Source organism: Sciurus vulgaris, assembly GCF_902686455.1.
Source record: "Sciurus vulgaris genome assembly, chromosome: 1".
Classification (NCBI taxonomy): Eukaryota; Metazoa; Chordata; class Mammalia; order Rodentia; family Sciuridae; genus Sciurus; species Sciurus vulgaris.
Window position 1 is genome coordinate 40,027,931 of NC_136461.1, and position 20,430 is coordinate 40,048,360.

A 20,430-nucleotide genomic window follows, 5' to 3' on the forward strand; every position below is an offset into this window, starting at 1 on the left:
AATAATGCCAGATAATAATATTACTGTTACGATATTTTACATATGAAGAAACAGTTTGTGTAATGAATAGAATAAGGGTGAGGTGAGCAGCTTACTGCTATAGCATAAATCTTGCTGAAACATGAAAGATTTAGGAAATGAAATCACTGAAAACACAACAAATCATACAACAAGAAAATGCAATGACTTTACTATGGACTCTTAAGAACCACTTTCCTATATTCTGCATCAATATCTCTATTTCTATGGCAGGAGAGCTAACCATCAAGTCCTTACACACACTTTTACCAAGACCATTGTGTTGCACGGTTTCAGAAGCTACCATTTTCTTCCTTGCTTTTATTTTTCTTTCCTTCCTTCGTTCCTTTTCTCCCTTCCTTTCCCTCAACTCTTTCTCTCCTGTGGTGCTGGAGATCAAACCCAGAGCCTCATGTATGGTAGGAAAGTACTCTATCACTGACCTGTATCACCAGCATCAGGAGGTACCATTTTCAACCTGCACAGCCATATGTAGCAGGCCTAACAGTAATATATACTATAAGGATCAAAAGAACTAAGGTGGGGGAAAGGAGCTGGAATGTATAAAATACTAACACAAGGTTAAGTTTCTTCCTCTTTCCCCTCAATGAAGTTGATATAAATTCTCAAAGTCAAAAACCAGAATTATCACTGACTACAAGTCTCTACAAAATCACACTCAAATATCTATGAAATAAAAACCACCCTCTTTAAAATTTAATATCTGCTAGAAATGTAGATGATATATGATAATTCCTCCACGGAAAAATGCTTTGGTTTTGTGTTCTGAGATTGGGGAGGGGGTCTCATTATATTGTCCAGTAAGGCCTCAAACTTCTGGGCTCAAGTCTCTTGAATAGCTTGGACTATGGGTGTGCCACCATGCCTCGCTGAGAATGTATTTAACAGATTATTTATTCTATCCTCAAATATACTTCTACTCCAAAATGATAACAATAATACTGGTGGAAGTACTGTACAAAATTAGTTCTAGAAACTGTTATGTAAACAGTAGATAATAAGAGCACATTTGTCTTATAGAAAAGTTGGTATTAATCCTTTTGAAATCTTCTGGTAGTGTCATAGACCTGCCATCAAATAGAAACAGAGTAAGAACATGTACCCTTTTATAAATTTAGGAAAAAAAGCTTCAAATATGGTTTAATACACCTCTCAAGAACTTAATAATATCAAACATAAGAAAAACTTTCTAAAATTACAAAGTTCATTTTTTTTCTATGGTTTAAATTCAATAAAAAATGAAAACAGTCAAACATTGGTAGGTTGAAACTTTCTGTACCTATATTTTTATCCAGCTGACATCACCCCAGTCTTCTAAGCTTCCTTTTGATACAATCTTTCATTTGTAGGTTTAGCTCTCTGATGAGTTCTCGGTTCTCCATATCCCTTTTTTTGTTTAATTTTAAGTATACAATTTAGTTGTTTTCAGCATGTTCACAGAGTCCTGCAACCACCATCACTAATTCCAGACATTTTCATTACTCCAAAAATCCAATCCCCTTTCTCCAAATGGGCAAGGGACTGGAATAGACATTTCTCTAAATATATGAAATGATGCTCTATATTACCAATCATTAGGAAAATGCAAACCAAACTACAATTAGATACTACTTCACACCCATTAGGATGGCTATTATTTTTTAAAAAGTCACAGAAATATCAAGTATTGGTGGAGTGAAGAAATGGAAACACGAATTGCTGATGGAAATCTAAACTGGTGCAGTTGCTGCTGTGGGAGGAAAAAAGATTCCTAAAAAGTTTAAACATAGAATTGCCATATGATCCACTTCTTAGTATATCCCTCCAAAAATTGAAAGTATGCTGTCAAATATATATTTGAACAACCATGTTCATGACAGCCAAAAGGTAGAAGCAACCAAAGATCCACCAATGGATAAATGGATAAATAAAATGATATACATACATACAGTAGAATCTTTTCTCTGTCAAAAAGTGAAAAATTTTGACCCATTACAACATGAATGAACTCTGAAGACATTAACCTAAGTGATTTAACTTAGACACCAAAAACCACATATTGTGAATGATTATACAAGGTACATAAAGTAATTAAATTCTTAGGGATAGAAAGTAGAACAGTGGTAAGCTACAGGCGTGGGGTAAATGGGGAGTTATTGTTTAATAAGTATGGAGTTTAACTTTGGGAAGACAGAAAACTTCTGAAACTGAATGGTAGTAATGGTTACATTCAAAGTGACTGCTACTTGATGTCACTGAAATTCACTCTTAAAAATGATTAAAATAGTAAATGTTACCTTCATCTTCTTACTATAATTTAAGGAAAACAGAAAAATCATATATCTCGGTTACCATATATATATATATATATGTGTGTGTGTATGTGTTTGTGTGTGTGTATATAGATATATATATATGTGTGTGTATGTGTTTGTGTGTGTGTATATAGATATATATATATATATCTCAGAGTTACCAACTGACCTAGCTATATATGTATATCTCAATCAGAGTTACCAACTGACCTAGCAACTCTACTCCTATACATACAGAATTGAAAACATGTCCTCATAAAAACACTCAGATGAGTATTCACAGCAAGCAGCATAATTCATAAAGGTCACACAGTGGAAGCAAAACAATTACCCATTAATAGATGAATGAATAAACAAAATGTGTCATATCCATACAATGGGACATTATTCAATCAAAAAAAGAATGTCTTCTAGGTACATCCAAGTTGTTACAAATCAAAGAATTTGTTTCTTTTTAAAAGGTTGAATAGTATTTCATTATGTATATTTACCACATTTTCTTGATCCATCCAACATCTAAGTGATGGAACTTAGGTTGCTTCTAGTGTTGATTATGATGAATAATGCTGCAATGAATGTAGGAGTACAGATACCACTCTGATTTTAATTCTTTTGGATTTTTTATTTGCATTTCCAAATGACTAAATATGAGAAACAACTTCTCATGTGCTTATTAACTTTTTACATATCTTATTTCAGGAAATGTCTATTCTAATCTTTTGCCAATTTTAAATTAGGTTGTCTCTTTATTACTGAGCTATAAGAGTTATTTATATACACTGGATTTAAGTCTCTTAACAATATATGTTTGGAAATATTTTCTCCCATTCCGTGAATCACCTTTCACTTTCCAGATAGTGCTTTTTGAGGCACTAAAGTTTTAAGTTTTGATGAACTCCAATTAATCTATTTTCCCCTTTTGTTGCTTATGCTGGTGTCCTAACCCAAAGCCATGAAGATCTTTACCTATATTTTCTTTTAAGAGTTTTATAGTTTGAGCTTTTACATTTACTTTAGTTATTTTTTTTTTAACCAATTTGAGTTAATTTTTCTACATGGTATGAGGCAGTGGTCCGATTTCACTTTTTTACACATAGATAATCAGTTGTCCAGCACATATATTGAAAAGATTATTCTTGCCATGTTGAATTGTATTAGTACCCTTGTTGATAATTAATTGACCATAAGTGTAGCAGTTTATTTCTGGGCTCCTAATTCTATTCCTCTAATCTATATATCTGCCCATATCCAGATACCACGTCTTGATACTTCAATAGAATTTTAATTCATTTAGCGCAAGCTAAGCTAATGCCATCAAATCAATACTATTTACTCAATATTACAAAATATTATATTAGAAAGATGTTTTATATATATACATATATACATACACACACACACAATTTACTGTTGAAGTCTTATTGTATCACATACAGTCTAATTTAAAATAAATATAATATTCTTCATTATCTAATGGGAAAATGACCCTGATTTATAGGAATTCAAGCACCATGGCAACAGAGGATCTGTGTCAACTCTGAACCCCTTAAATAATACCTTAAGGATTAAAGGAGATTTATATTTCATAGTAACATATTTAGATATTTATATATATGCAGTTATAGTCTATTGATTATTTCCCCCTCCTCCTTCTCCCAGCTTCCCACTAATCATGGTCCTATAAGAACTATATTAAAGAGTGTAGCAACCCTAATGACCTAATAACTTGGTGCTAGGCCCTGCCCTACTTCTTAAAGTTCTACTTCCCCTCAACACAGCCACATTGAGGATTAAGCCTTCAACCTGTGAACCTTTGGGGCAGCACACTGAAACCACAATGTGTTCGAACCACATAATGATAGAGGTACTACAACAGAAGTATATACAGGATTCAACAGCAAAGTCTGTACACATATCTGAAGGTTCCAAGACATTAAAAAATTTTTTTCACAACTAAAAACACTGAGTTGCTGCAGTCTAGATTACAAAAACTGCAAACATGAAAAATAAAAATCAGGACATTCAGAAAAGACAAGATCATACAGCTTGTCACACAAGGATTAGAACTCAAATTCCCTCTGTCATAATGCTATTATCTTTCCACTATCGCAAGTTAACTGACAATAGAGAAGTACTGTTCAGTTGATTAAAATCCCTAATAGTGCACCCCTAGATTAAAGTAACATTTTTTAAAAGTCGCTATAACCTCATTGAGAAGTCATCAATAAATTATTTGTCAGATATTACAAATTAAGAATGACATAAATCTATTTTAAAGCAGTATTTATTTTGCACTTCTTGCATAAACTGTCTATTGTCAGTCCATTTTTAACAAATAAGTGAGAAATTATAACCAAACCAGAGAGATCCTCTCATAACAACTTCCTTTAAAAAGTACGTTTATTTCAACATTAATATTTAAAATGCTCAAAATACTCAGAAATACTTGGATGATTTCTCTTTTGCAAATGCCTTCAGTTAGAAATAATCTTGCTTAAAAGATCCTTCTTTTCTAGTTTAGTCATTCATTAAGCTCACCTAGTCTGTGACAATTTCAATGGCAGGCCCTGAAATAAAGAGAAAAATTTGACACTTTTTCTGTTTTAAGGTGCACATAGTGTAACAGGAGAAATACACAAACAGATAATTACAAACAAGTGTGGTGCTATGGCTGATATATATTCACAAAGAAAGAAGGAACTCAGAAAAGAGACAAAAAACCTGAATAACCACAAATGGGACTACTCAGAATAACCACCTGATTCACAACACCTGGCTTCAAATTTTGGTAGTTTCAACAAATCAATTTCCCTGTACATAGAAGAATGGCTGTAAGTGAAATCATTGAAAGAGAAAAAGAGTATCAGGCTCCAAAATCAGTTCCTGGAAATCTAAAATAACTTTTGAGCAACATGGCCAACAAAGATGACTGATTTGAAGAAGATAACATTCATTCAGATTTATGATGTGTGCAAATTAATATATCAATCACATTCACTTTGCAGACATAAAAACCATCTTGCTTCATTCATCCATATAAAAATTGGTTACGATATTTGAAATTAAAATTATCGACAGACATCAGAAATCTTCAAGCATTTTACTGTATTGCTAATATTTCAATTTCAAACATCTATGTGTATAGGTATAATCTTCAACAAAATATTTCACCAGAAGTTGAAAAGCACTTCCTTTGATGAAAATATCTTATTAAAATTCTCTCATTTGTAACTTGAAGATAAGGAAAATATCTCTTAATTCAGCAGAAATGAACTGTTTAACTGATATTCTTATGATGATGATTATTACAGGGCATTATAAACATACTTCTTTAGAGGAAACATTTTACATTTTCATCAGGAAAAGGCAGGCATGTAAGTGTAAACTGCTTCTGATAATAGAATACCAAAAAGACTAGAAAAATGCCAACAGCATAGTTTGAATTTAACATACATAATCTATAACTAATATTTGCTTTTGAAATTGAGTTTTCACAAAAAATCAGGTAACTTACTAATTATCTCACATAATTAATTTTATTTAAATGTGATTTTCATTATATTTTTCCTTCATAATGATTGCAGAACTTTTCTTTAATAAAACAAGAAAAAAATAAGAGTCCCCAAACCAAAACTTTATTCAGTATTTATGTCAGCAACTATCATAATGTGGTAACAACAGACCTACAAAAATTATATTACACTGGTAAAGATTTTTAACTGTCAGCCAAATAGATGGAAGGAGGCTGAGAAAGTCAATGTGCAAAACACTGTTTTCAATATACCTAAAATATCCTGTGAGTTAGACAGAACTTTAAATTTTCTAAATATTTTAAGATTGTCCAGTGGTGCCACCTTGGATTCACTGTAATAACATTCAAAGCAGGTTTACCTCTAGCAGAAAACAAAAAGAGCATTATGTAAATGATTACAAATCAATGTTCTAGAAATGTGACATTTAATTACATATTCAAGAGGTCTAGTATGTATATCAAATTTCTCAAGTTGCTTAACTTTATAAAAAATGGATGATCCACTTTTATTATACTGTATGTTTCCTCTCTACAAGGCAAAGTTCTTTTTTTCCATTCCCCACCCACCTTTTTTTAAAACTACCTGCTACTAAATGGCTAGGCAAGGGAAATTTCATATTAATATTCTCACCATGAACAATATAAAAACAATTTAGACCATATCAGTCAACTAGGACGTCATGGCATCCTGATCTTTTACAATGGAGAAGAAATTACACATATAAGATAGACTTATTTTGAATATTTTCTTGCCTTCTGATTCCATTGGGCAATTCTAAACTTCCTATGTGGTATATTTTGTGCATGTTTCCTCAAAATATGTAAATATATTTCGAACTTTTCAAGCAGAGATTACATATCCTCCCAGAAATATAAGCTTAATTTTCTTTTGCACAATCTTTGTTTTAAAAGGAGAAAATATTCTCCTGAATACTCAGTCATCCCGTAGGAGGTTCTTCATTCATCTTTTGGAAGTGGTCAAATCACATTTATTCCTTCGTTGAATTTTTTAAAAATTGACTGTAACAACATTTGGCTTTGATATTTATTCCTTCAATTATTCAAAATTTATGGACATGTGACTTGACAGCATTAAGTTTGTAGGAAATTACTCCATAATCAATGTGTAGAATAGCTATACTTAGAAATGGAAAAGATTCTCTCCTTGCCCTCACCTGCCTTAGTAACACATCTCTGGACAATGCAGGTTAAAAACTGCTGGCATTTTAAAAAATTCTACTTTACTCTGCAGATGCAAATATAATTCATTTCCCTCTGTAAATCATAGGACTTTCCCAGCATTATTCTCTTCCAAAGTACCTTCTTCCCTTGTTTCCTTCATCCCTTTCCATCAAGTGTCCATGTTCAGTATTATTTCTCTAACTGCCCTCCCTCCACCCCCATGCATTAGCTGTAAAATAGATGTAAAGCTTGGTGTAAGTCCAAAAATTTTATGATCAAAATACATACTTAGCAAATTGTTTGGCTAAATCTTTCATGTCTGATGAAAGATTATTACCACAATTCATTAGCAAATTATAGACTTTGAAATGTAGGCAGACAAATATTTGGCCCTGTATCAATCAATTTGGACCAGCTGGGTAGAATTCACACAATCCCAGGAAACCTGGGAAGTGAGGTGCTCTTTCATTTTTCATTCACTTGAAACATTAAAGAAAAATTATCATTCTATAAAAATGTCCACTTTTCAAGATTTTAGCAGAGCCATTTTAGAGTGGGTTTCATTTTCGTTCAATTACTACTTTAGGGACCAATAAAATGATCCTTTCCCCCTCTGCAAGTGATTGTGGAAGAACAGTGCCTAATGTGCACAGGGTACCCAAATACTTAACCATTAGAGTTCTGTTTAAAAAACTAAATATTTAATAATAGCTTTATTGCCTGAAAAAAAAAAAAAAAAAAAAAGAGGAGAGGAACTTCTATACACAGTAAATAAGCCTGGAAACTAATTTTGCAGTTATTCACAATAAATAATATTAGCATTCTTCCTCTGAGCCTCCCTAGCCTAGTGAGGTGACCCTGTACAAAGATTCTGATTGATCCTATGTCTGTCTGTTTTGGTTAAGCTATAAGGCTGTATATGGGGACAGCTGCACTTGGGAGCAACTTAAAACAAATTTCATCTTAGTGGCATCTAATCCAGTCCTTGGTACAAGACACATGGAAAAGTCAGTGTCAAAATTAAACAATGAGGGCTTTGCAATGAGCAGATGCTTTTGCCTTGCAGCTGTAAAACCTTTGAACAATCCAGTACTCTACTGTCTGGTCACGCAATGACCACAAAGCAAGGAATACATTTTGTCATTTATACAAAATGTTTGCCATGAGGGTTTAGTCTTTTTTTTCCTCCAAAAAGATTTTTTTTAAATAATAAAAGGAAAATATTGAGATCAATAATATTAATTCTGAGTTGAACAATAGGGTTTTTTAAAAGTGTATTCACCACACTAAATATCTTTTTAAAAACAATAATTCCTTGACTTCACAGTACTGAGTCATACACAAGACACATCAGATGAAAGAAAAGTACCATACCAGAAGTTTTAGGAGGCTGTGGTCAAATAATTTGTGGCATATGTAAATAATTTTCTACCTGTAGACCTTATTGCAATATACCTAGTCTTGGTCTAACTTATGTCTATGAGCACTTTATATTCACTTATCTGTCAATTCCTTGTTTTGTTTTTTGTTTCTTCATTGATTTCTTTTACAGGGGGGTTGGGGAGAAATGGGAATATTACTCTACGTTAAGGCTAGAGAATATTTAAATGTTTTAAAATACTCAGCTTAAGCAGTGTGGTACTTAAGAGGTCTTTGAAGAAACTGCGGCCTTTCCTAATTCCTATGTTACAGGAGGAAATCTTATCTCTAGCATTCACATCCAGGAACCTAGGGGTTAATTTTTTAATACTGAAATAAACTCCTGTTCATGAGGAAAAAGCACTCTAACCACAGTCTCTGTGAAACCACAGAATCAGCCCCATCTAAGGAAGAGTTTGTATGGTCATGATCAATCCTCTTTTACCAATTAAGGTTCTGGCTTTAAAGATAAGTTTTTATTGTACCTACAAAAAAATCTAGTAGCTTTATCTTTATTTTAAATAGTCTACTGCAAAAAGAATTTTTATCTTTGAGTTTTTCTTAATCTTTTGATTTTTTTTCTTGAAATATAATCTCTCCAAGAATATCAATTCAGTAAAGCTTCATTGCTTATGAATTTCATTGGACAGTTTGCTGATTGAAGGTTTGAGAATTATACTCATCCGTCACCATCCTATACCTTACATTTCAATGGACTGTCCCAAAGTAATGACTATATAAATATGAAATAATCAAATTTTATTTCAAATATAAAAGAGGGCGTGTTACCCTCCTTAATGAAGAGTCTTTGAAAATTAAAATGATTTTGGAGCTGCTTTTGCATTTTCTGTATTTTATTTTTCTAAGAACATAATTAAAACATTGATACAAATAGCATATCAGTACAAAACCCTTTCTTGAATATAAATTCTAGACATTCATTTAAGGAGACAGGCTAAACTTAGAAAAATATATGAACATTTATAATTACTATTACGTAAAATTGACAGGATTTTGTTGTCTTCTTTGCTAACAGCTACTATTAAAATGAATTTGAATAATGGTGCCACTAATATGTCACCAAACAAAAATAAAGCAGGACACACATCACAAGAAAATATAAAATCATACAAAAATCAACTAAAATGTATTTCTAAATTTGATCCTGTGCATCCTAACCTTCACAGCTTACAATAAGAGCTATTTTACAGTGTCAGTATTTCAATTACAATATTGTATATGAACAATTGCAAGGATTTAAGAATAACTATAAATTTATGCAAACTTCTAATATTTTGTAATTTCAGAATTACGCTAACAGGACTGTATGAAAATATTTTGTTCGAAAGTATATTCCAACCTTAAGATTATCAATTACACAATTCCCACTTGCATTTAATGTACTTTATTACACTAATTTCTTTACAAGACATGTAGAGATTTACAAAAATGGTTAACTCAAATAGTTTTCTTTAAAGTGTATTTTATCCTTTCAGTTCACTCAATAACAGCAATATATTTTATAGTATATATTTTACTCAAATATTACATAAATAAGTCACAAACCAAAAGCTAACAGATGTGTGACTTCTAATTAGTTATAATAATCTCTGCTTCAATGCCACTAGAATGAGCCTTTCTTTTCTTTTGAAAACTAAAAAAGCTTTTCCTTTGAATTTTAAACTGTCAGGGTGCTTCAAAGTCAATGTACAAAATCTGCTTTGATTAAAATTTTAGACATCTACAGTGATAACTTTATGAAAGGAAAATATTAAATTATAATTATCCTAAACAGACACAGTCTTGTGAAACTAACCCTACATTCATGTTAAAACACAAAGAGTTGAATATAATGAATTTGATTCATCCTCGGACACAAAGCTTCACCACAGTAAACTCAGTCAACTGTTGCTCTTGCGCCTACATTCATGGTGCTTAAATAGCGCACTTTAAAACAAAAAAAACTCCAATTGGCTTTTCATACATCCACCCTCCCCAAAAATAACGCACTTGAAAAACTCAAATGATATGAAAGGCTTCAAGGCCTCTTTTCTCCCTTTCATACCCCTTTTTTTTATTTCTGTTTGCAGTAATCTGCCTTTCTCTTTCTCTTTCTCATTGCTACAGAGCAAGCGAGGAGGCTCAGAGCTTTGAAAAGGGGGCTCAGTGTGTAATGGGTCCACTAGAATTAATTTACTTGCACCAAATCCATTGAGCACAGAGGTTCCCCCCACCTTCTCAAATCATTTGGAGTCGAACGCAGCCCCCAGCCTTTGTAATTCTAGTAAAGCACTTAAAGTGCACAGTAGGTGTTCATGAGGACCATCTGGTCAAAAGCAAAACAAGCTGCTGATTTTGCCTTTGAATAGAATGAAGCAAGTGTGAATTAGTCTCTTCAATTAGCACTATTACAACCTGTCAAGTGCATATTGTAAAACAGGATTATTACAGTATTGGTCACCAGTGCAATTATTTACTCTCTGCCTTTTCTTGCATATAAAAAATGTCTTATGTTTATTAGTTTGTGATAACTGAACATAATTTTTCTTAACTCAGGCATTTCAAAACTACCAATACACAAATCACTGATTATGAAATGTAGTTGGCTACAATAAGAGGATACATATATCTTAAGTAACAAAGGACTAGAGCATTGTCTTTAATTCTTAACAAAATTTCATTGTTTATATCTTTTTGAAATACAGGTGAGAAAATACTTATGGGCTGGAAAAAAAAAAATCTAAATTATTCTAAAATACTTCCAGGGGTGGTGGTGGGGGACACACGTGTCATTTCCAATGTAACTACATTGGAAGTATTACTTAAAATTTCTTTCTGAGGAGATAATTCATTAAAAATCACCAAAAAACCTCAATACTTACAAAATGATCATAACTGATTTGTTCATTTAAAGCAGTAAGATTCAACAGATTTGTTTTAAAATGCAACTTGAAACCAATAATATATATGCATATTTAGAAAAAACTCATAATCTCCTTTTCTGAAAGCTGAATAGAGGCTTGAATTCATTGCCAGTTGCCTAAGAATTGATATCTCTTTCATTCTTGCCAAGATGTCATTTGTGATTTCAAATTTTAAAAAAATCAAACTATGATATATGTTAATTAAAATTATTCATTCTAACTGAGTTAATATATGCCATTTATCTCGCAGCAAAAACAAACCACTTAAACTTTTAATTAAATAAGCACACAACTTAATTTAACCCTCTTGCATATGCACATTCTCAGCTACCCTACTTTTCCTGAGATCTGTGTCAGCAACCCCCTTTCCCCATACTGGAAAACAAACAAACCAACCGAAAAACAAAACAAACAAACAAAACAAAAAAACAAAAAAAACAAAAACCCACCCAATACTTAAAACATTTTAAAAGGCACGTTAGTTAAGAAATTATAGTCAATTCATTGCTAGAAAATTGTTCATTAGTACAATCTGTTAAAATCAAATATCCCATAACTGTTCTAGCCACCAGGATTAAAGGCGAATACTCCAAAATATACATTAGTCAAACAAGTTTAGAAAGTAGCAAGCAGAAAAATAGGCAAAACACACAAAACTTGCCATGAGGTTCAGATTTCAGTCAAAATTAGCCTCATGTTTCTGCAATTATTTTAAAGAACTGAAACAATTTATGTATTTAAGTTCATATCTTGATACTGATTCAAACTCTATTGGCTTGCCACTTAATCACTAGTTTGTACAACATGGTACTAGTAGTGAAATGTGCTGTTACTACAAGATATGAGTTGTTAATTTCCCCTACATTCTGATTAGGAAGTAAATCAACATTAATAAGAACAGAGAATTCTGGGGTAAACTGAAACTTGGTAGAGGATTTAAATAATTCCAATAGCAATTCATTGTTCTTCTCACTGTAATAGATAAGTAATACCCCACAATTCTGCACCAAAAATACTTAGGTTTCTTATCTTTGTTATTCTGGGTCAGGTGTATATTCCTTAAGTTGCAAGACATCTACAAAGAAAAGTAGATATTTTGCCCAACAGAAGCTTTTGCAATAATAAGACAGACAACAAAGAATCAGTTTCCAAGAAAAGTTGGCTTGATTTCAGGGACTTATATCCTTTTACACACCTGGGTTTAGAATTTACAAAAGGCAAGTCGATCTTCCTTCCACCTCCTTTTTTAACCCATCCCAAGTGTGCTGGAAATCACAGATTATTTAAAAGTATCAGCAGATTACGAAATCTGTACAACTGTTTGGAAATCTGAATTTTCGGGGTAGACCATTTTTTTATAACAAGGAGTTTGTTTAAATTTTCAAGGAAAGTCAGCATTTTAAAATGTGACAAGTAGTCAATCTAGGACTCAAAAAAGTGGAAAAAATAGATTGTCACAAAAAAATTGTCGTATTATAATTATATGATTTTTTATAAGCTGTTTTGTCATAATGGGAAAGAGAAAGGATGTTTCTTCTCATGACTTCTTGTAACTCTCCCCATTCTGGCCTTTTTATACTGTTACTGTCTTCTCAAGTAGGAGGATAATATAAATGGAAGGATTTGTAAAAAGCTTAAAACAAAAATCAAATCAAAACAAAACCCTCAATAATAACTAGTTTAAATTAAAATCTAGAGCACCAAAGGACAAAAGTTATGTGTCATGGGGCAGCAGACCATAGAGTCAGAATGAACAAACACTTGTACAACTATTGGTTTATTGCTACTAACTTGCATGACCATATGGTCACTGAAGAATTAATCTGAAATTCAAACTGAATCTTGGTTTTATTTTCTAATTCAATATATTTTAAAATGTATTTTGTTCAATTAATAACTGAAATCAGTTTCTTTTTCAATCTTATTTCATTTATAAAAATTTCCCCCTGGGTCAAAAAATAAAAAGCTTTCCTTTAAAACTTTAAGGTTTTCAAAATTAACAACTGTTTTTCACCTAGAACACAAAAATAATGTACACTGGAAAAATGATTAGGGATTGTTTGGTTTCTCTTAAAATGTTCTCCTTTCTCACAATATATCATGACTGGTCAGAATTCATTCTTGGACTAAATACTAAAAAGACTGAAACTGGTGATTCATTTACACCTTAGGATATATGATAGCATTTAAATTCCACATTAAGAACAAAAGTATTAGTATTTATAAAAATAACTTCAAAATTGTTTCAAGGTTATATTTTTATCTTAGTGCAATCAAACTGACTTTGATTGCAGCCGAAGTCCTACAACAAGAAATAGTATACATACTTAATTGTCACTGTGGGTGGCAAGGCTGTAGATAAGAGCACCTTTCCTGCTCTTGAAACCACCCCAACCACAGGTATTCCACAAGTTGAAGGAGAAAAGTCATAGGACTATGCCAATAGAGGTGATCTGTATCCTTTTCCTAAGTTGTTCAAAATAAGAGTCGATGTGGACTATCTACTCACAGAAAAGCAATTGGTATAAAAAATAAGTACATTTATTTTTTTCCTAGCAGCTAGCATTTCAAAATATAATTTAAAAATAACTTTTAAAAAGGAAAAAAGAAGAAGAAACCAAACTCTCACCAAGTAATACATAAGAATACCTGTTTTTGCAAAAATATTCCTGGAACATTTTTAGAAAGATATTTAGAAAATGTTAGGAAAAAGATTTACTGTTTTCAAGTCCTTGAAGCATAAAATATATTTGATGATCTAAAGAGTATGCCAGGGAGAACAGTTTCAGCCAACTGTGGCTCACAATGGCACATTTTCAGAATTTTAAATATTTCTTTTAATAATTGATGTAGTCATTTTGAATCATTCTGCATAGGATATCAGGTGTGAGCAGATTGCATTAACGCTGCTTAAACATTTCAACTTGTCAGTATGGCCAACTCGATTTCGGAAATATTTGCAGTATTTTCCCATCGAAACAGTAATAAAGGCAAAATAAATATATGCCACTACTTTATAATCACCGAACATTAATGAATATTTTATGTCTTTTTAAATCTCCCTGTTTAATTTAAAAGGGTGAAATTAAGTCTCCTCCCTGCAATATGCCAATTATCTGTAAATCAAACAATAACTTGGCCATTATGCTCCTTTTTGTTAATATAAGAGAAGCTAATTTGAAAACACTGAATGGCATTTTTAGGCTATCAGCTTAATAGTCCTTTCTGCCCTCTTGTGGAAGAAAGTTGAAATACAACCACACACCTGAGTAACAGAAACTGTCCCCTACCCCTGGGTCGGGGGAGCAAAATTTTAGCTATAAAAATTTCAACCAGAAATAAAAAGAAAGCAGTCTATTTTGGACCACCATGCATTATATTACCATTCAATTCAAAAAGTAAATCAACAACAGAATCAAATTCATCTCTTATTATCTTTATTTTCAAACTAAATTTCCTTGTTTTATTAAAATTCATATAATTTCTACTTTACTGTCATTAAGATTCTGTAGAAACTCTGAGACAGTCACAATAAATTACTATTTCTAATATATTAACACATGATTTTTCATAAAATTTATTTAAAATTTAAAATTTAGAGCACAGAATATCCATTATAGAGATTAAAAGTGAAATGAAAATTTGGTTTGATAATCCTGAAAAAAATCAAACAAATCAAACTTATGATCCAATTTAGGAGTAAGAAAAAAATTTCTTAAAGATTTTAGTTATCAGTCAAAAAACTAAGTGATCAGTGGAGAAAATAAATTTAAAGCAATGAATTATTTATTCCAAATTCAAAAGATGAAATTCACTGACAAAATATCGAAGAAGGAAACGATAATTGTCTAGCCATTACTGAAATAATTCATATACTTCTGAAAAAATGATTAGGGTGAAAATAACTGGTTCTTCCAAGATAACATTAGTAATATTTTAAGCAATATACTTTTTAGTAAAAAATTATGAAATAATCCAAGATTAGGCATGGTTAATTCTCTTCAAAAAATTAGCAGACAAAAGATTGTTTCCTTCATAAATATGAGGGGTAACATAACAGTTACTATTTCAATGTTTCTGAACACACAAGTCCAGTCAAACCTTAAATGCTTTGCTCCTATGGAGACAAATTATTGGCTTTTAGGTAGGTGGGGCCAAAGGCATACCAACAAAGTACCTCTTCTCTCTTGGGGGAGGTTCCTTTTTGAAACCATGGCTCTTCTTACACATGGTAAAGAAAATATTGACACTCTAAATAGACTCTTCTCAGATATTCAAGTTAAATGACGGTCTCCGACAGCATCTTACAAATACTGTCCAAGGCTAGGACTGAGCTGCTTAAGAAAAGCTTCCTTTTAGAAACAGAAGAGTAAAAAATATGAATAGATAGTATATTTGAGAGTAACTTTTCAAATAAAATATAAGTATCTTCCAAAATGACTGCTATCAATAATTTAAAAATTAAATTTTGAATAGTCACTATAAAACCATGAAATACCTTATATGATAAGGCATTATTCTTAAGCAAGGTTTTAAGTAGACGAGATTAAGAATTATCAAGAGCTCCCATTTACAACATATCTTTCTAGGTCAAATCATTTAGTATATCTACAGTAATCACTGATGTTCCAGTTAATTAAAATTAAGAACCCAATAATGAAACATAAAGAGAGTTTCCAACCAGAGCAGATAAGCTCTCTTTAACAGGGTCAACATTAGCTATAATGAGCTACCTTTATTCCTTAGCTGTGAGACATAACTCACCTCCTGAATGGTACTGCTTCCTGAGAAGTTCAGGTTGTACTCCCGCTGGACTTCTCGGTGGGTGATGATCAGCATGAAGTTTTGATTTAATGACTCCTGCAGGGCACTGAAAGGGTTGAAAGAAAAACAAGGAACTCAGAGATGAACAAGTTCTAGCTTGTGTTACAGCTAGCTGCAAAAACCCCAGGAGTACCCTAACCTCCACACAGGCATGTCCGGGCCCAATGTTATCATCTTTTCAGCTCCTAAAGGCAAGAGAGCATGCTGAGAACAACCAAGGGAGCTAACCTGTTAACTCCTTCTCTACCAACATGTTTTTAAACTTCAATTCTAAATACTTTGTATACATACAAATTTTCTTTGAGTTATATGCTTTTGTCTACACACATATTTCCTCCAAGAAAGTCAATTGTCAATTATGTCAAGTTCCAAATATGCTACTAAAATAAATAAGCAAAGACTGGTTCAATTATAAAGTAGAAGCAGGTGTCCTAGAATAAGTATGAAATTATTGCTTATAGTCATAAATTTGCACAAGAATAGAAATAAGATTTCTGTCAAAATACAAAAGACATTGAAATCTATAGAACTTTAATTGCTATACCAAAATTCCTTCAAATAATTCTGCTTTCACTTAGGACTCAGCAATATACAGAATTCAGAAATTGGAAATTCTAAGCAACATTTTTTAAATCCCATGTCAAAGTTCCCAAAATGTCAGAACCATTAAAAATTATGTAATTTAGCTACATAAATTATGAATTGTGTCACAATTCTGTTTCTAATGTCTATATTAAGACAAACTATTTTTAAGCTAGAGTTAAAATAAAAGCCTATCACCTATTATATCCAAATAATCTATACTGCCTGCCTCAAGTGTAGTTTTGACAATATTTTGGCTATGTTACATAGCTCTATCCTTCATCACTCCTCCTTTGCCAATCTGAAACTATGTCATTATGTGATAAACATACACTCAACATAAAGATTAGAATTAGGCAGCTAAGCTATTTGTTCTGTTGCCTCCTGTAGAGTTCACAGGTTAATTACACACTATACCTAGGAAGCACTAATATATATCATGAAATATATTGATCATAATAAAAGGAAATTCTACCACACTAAAATAAGAGTTTTCTGGGGCAACAATCTCTGTCATTGTACCCTTAGATCTTAAGCATAAAACCTGCCACAATGCAGATACTTATTGAATAATGAATAAGTTGCAGACATCCAGAAGGTAAAAGTCTGATTCATCCTTGTATCTCATACAACAATGCTATCTTATGGAAAATTACTATTATAGTTAAGCCTTTTTTATTTATCAACATTACTTCAGTGTTCTGCATTATTTTAAATACTAAGGAAACCAATCCAAATAAAAATGCACAATTTTTCCATGAAAAACTTAAGTCTAATTGGGATAGATACTACTGGGAAATTGAACGCACACTGAGAAGGAAATACTTAATTCTGCCTCAATAAAAGGATAAAAGAGTTAGATGAAAGCTTCAGAAGACATTCATAAATTGAAATATGATAGATAAATATGATAGAAACTTAAATATGATAGCAAGTTAAATAAGATAAGAACTTAAAGTTTATCACTCAGAAGGAATAAAATTTTTGTTTTGTTTCATTTTAGTAAGGGAGAAGGTAGCACTTTTTTACACAAAGAAACAAGGGGAAGCACATAACATGCTTATGTACTTATTAGACACCTACCTATATTCATGACATTCTAGTTGCTAGGGTAATAGTGGTCAGTAAGAAAAACATGGTTCCTACTTTCATAAAACATTTTAGTAAAGGAGACAAAGATCAAGTAAATAAATACATAATTTTAGAAAATGTGAAGTGTTGTGAAGAACATAAAACATGATTCTAAGATACAAGAACACAGAGGGTCAAGGTCAAGGGAACTACTTTCCACAGAACAGTTAAAGAAGGCATCTCTAAGGAAGTGACATATAACTTGAGGTTGGTATGATAACAAAGAGACCACAAGGGTCAAATCATGTAGGTCCTTGAGCAACGTTGGAGGGTTGTTAAAAAGAAAAGTGGTAAGAGCTAATATATATATCTATTTAAGATGACTCTGGCTACAGTGAGATCAGAGATACAGGACAGACTGGAGACTAATCCACAAAAGAAGTGATGGTAGCTTGGACTATGATGGGAGATTTAGAGAGGGAGAGGAGTTGTTCAATTCAGAATATATTTTAGAGGTAGAAGCTAGAAAAATTTTATGCCCTCTGAGTGATAAAAATTAGGGTGCTACTATTTATCCTTCATATTTCAACTTGTATATGTTTTCTCCTCTGAAGTTTTCCCCTAACTCTTTTTACCCTGAGGCAGAGTTAAGTTCTTCCTTCTCAGTTTTCATTGTGCTTTTTTTTCAATTTCTCAGTAGTACCTATCCCATTAAATGAAGTGTGAGCAAAAAAGAGAACCCCAAGGTTTCTGGTCTGCACAAACATGAGGATGAAATTTCATTTAACAAGGAAAATGGGTGGGGAAATTGAGAGTTAAGTTTTAGATACATTAAGTTTGAAAAGCCTATAACGAACGCATCCAAAAAAAAAAAAAAAAAAAAAGTCACAAACAGTTGAATGTAAGAGCCAAAAGTCAAGAGAGCTCAGCAAGAGAGTTAGCAGTATATAGACAATATTTAGACTTTGTGGCCAAAAGAAATCACCTAGGAAAATAGGTTACCTATAGAAAAGCAGAGAGGACATGGAGCCACCATAAGGCATCCCAGTCACTTGAAATAAAGCAAAGGGGAAGGGATTGTTTAATGGAGATTGATAGTGAGATAAGAGGGGAAAAAATCTAGCATAAGAGAAACAAAAGAAGTAACTTTCGATTAGGACATACTCAATCACACTAAATGCTACTGAGACATCAAGTGCAAGAAGACCAGAAAAATGACTACAGTCATGTTCCAGAGATTATACTCTTCTAATTTGCCCTTCAATAATAAGAACGTGAACCCAGTGAGACCATATGTCTGCCCTCACTGAGTTTATTGTGGGATGGGTAGACAAGCATACTAAAAATTCACATATTATAAGTTCACATATTGTACACATGGTACCATATGCTAAGAACTCTTATATCAATCTTACTAAGGTGTTACACATACCAAAAGAATACTTAAATGAGACCATATATACTTTCCACAGAATCTAGCATAAGAACTAAATAAGTGTTGTTTAATGGAGGTCTGGGGGCAATTTGTCATGGCAATTTGCATGATTTGCAAGGACTTTACTGCTAAAATATTATCTAAACAAATTGATTCTAATTGCTAAAGCTAATGGAAAAAATTAGGGACTCAGCTGCTGCATCCAGGAGCACATTTTTTCTCTCACAGTGCCTCCAAATAGTTGGTCAGGACAATCAGCCATCAAAAATCACACAGGCAGTCAGTCTCTCTTACTTCAAGATGCTAAGTCATTCATGCTACTTCAACTTTTGATTAGAGTCTAAGAAGGATGATCAACCAAAATAGCAAGGTGAGAAATAATGAAACGTTTTTGTTTTAAATGGCATGTTTTCTCTTCAAGAAACAAGAAAAGTAAAAACAAATGAAGAAACTTTTAAAAAGCAGTTTAAATTCTAACTCACTGCAAGAAATGGTTTTATGAGAATAAGACATAGTCTCTCCTCATTTGTTTTTAAGTTTTTTCTCCATTATTTTCTTCAATTGGGGTATTTATGTTTATCAACAAAGATATGCTTTGGTTTCTATAAACAGACAAGGGTAAGGTAGTCTTCGCTCTACCTTCAGATACAGATTAAAATTAATGTTTAAAATATAATCAAAACCATATACATTTGTCCCCAGGCTCTGAGTTAGTGGCTGTTTATAATGGAATGGATGGAATCGAATCGAATCAAACAGTATTAAGCATGTAGGATGTAAGACATTTTTACATATATCATCTCATAATTCTTCTAACAAGAAGAGGTTGTGTCTTGCTATATTGCCCAGGCTGGCCCTGTACTCCTGAGCTCAGCAACCCTCCTGACTCAGCCTGACTCAGTTGGGATTACAGATGTGCACCACCACACCCAGCTAGTTTCTTAAATTGGGGGAAGGTGGATATAAGAAAGGGAACTCTAAAAATAAAGAGAGATAATCAATTTCCTAACATTCTTGGTATAACTAAGCATTAATATCTAAACCAATAACAGCTCTCTTCTTTGTCCACAAGTCTTGGACTTCCAATGTTTTTTCATTAGAAGAATATAAAATCTATGCCTGGGAAGA

The 20,430-nt window shown here is 32.3% G+C and overlaps 1 protein-coding gene across 1 annotated transcript in view; it reads right to left on the bottom strand.

The window, feature by feature from the left end:
* FAF1 (Fas associated factor 1) overlaps positions 1-20,430 on the bottom strand; it is a 488,868-nt gene that overhangs the window by 243,316 nt on the left and 225,122 nt on the right. Inside the window, exon 7 of the mRNA XM_079154561.1 lies at positions 16,155-16,260. Coding sequence (XP_079010687.1) covers positions 16,155-16,260 — 106 coding nt within the window. The remainder of the gene's footprint in view (positions 1-16,154; positions 16,261-20,430) is intronic.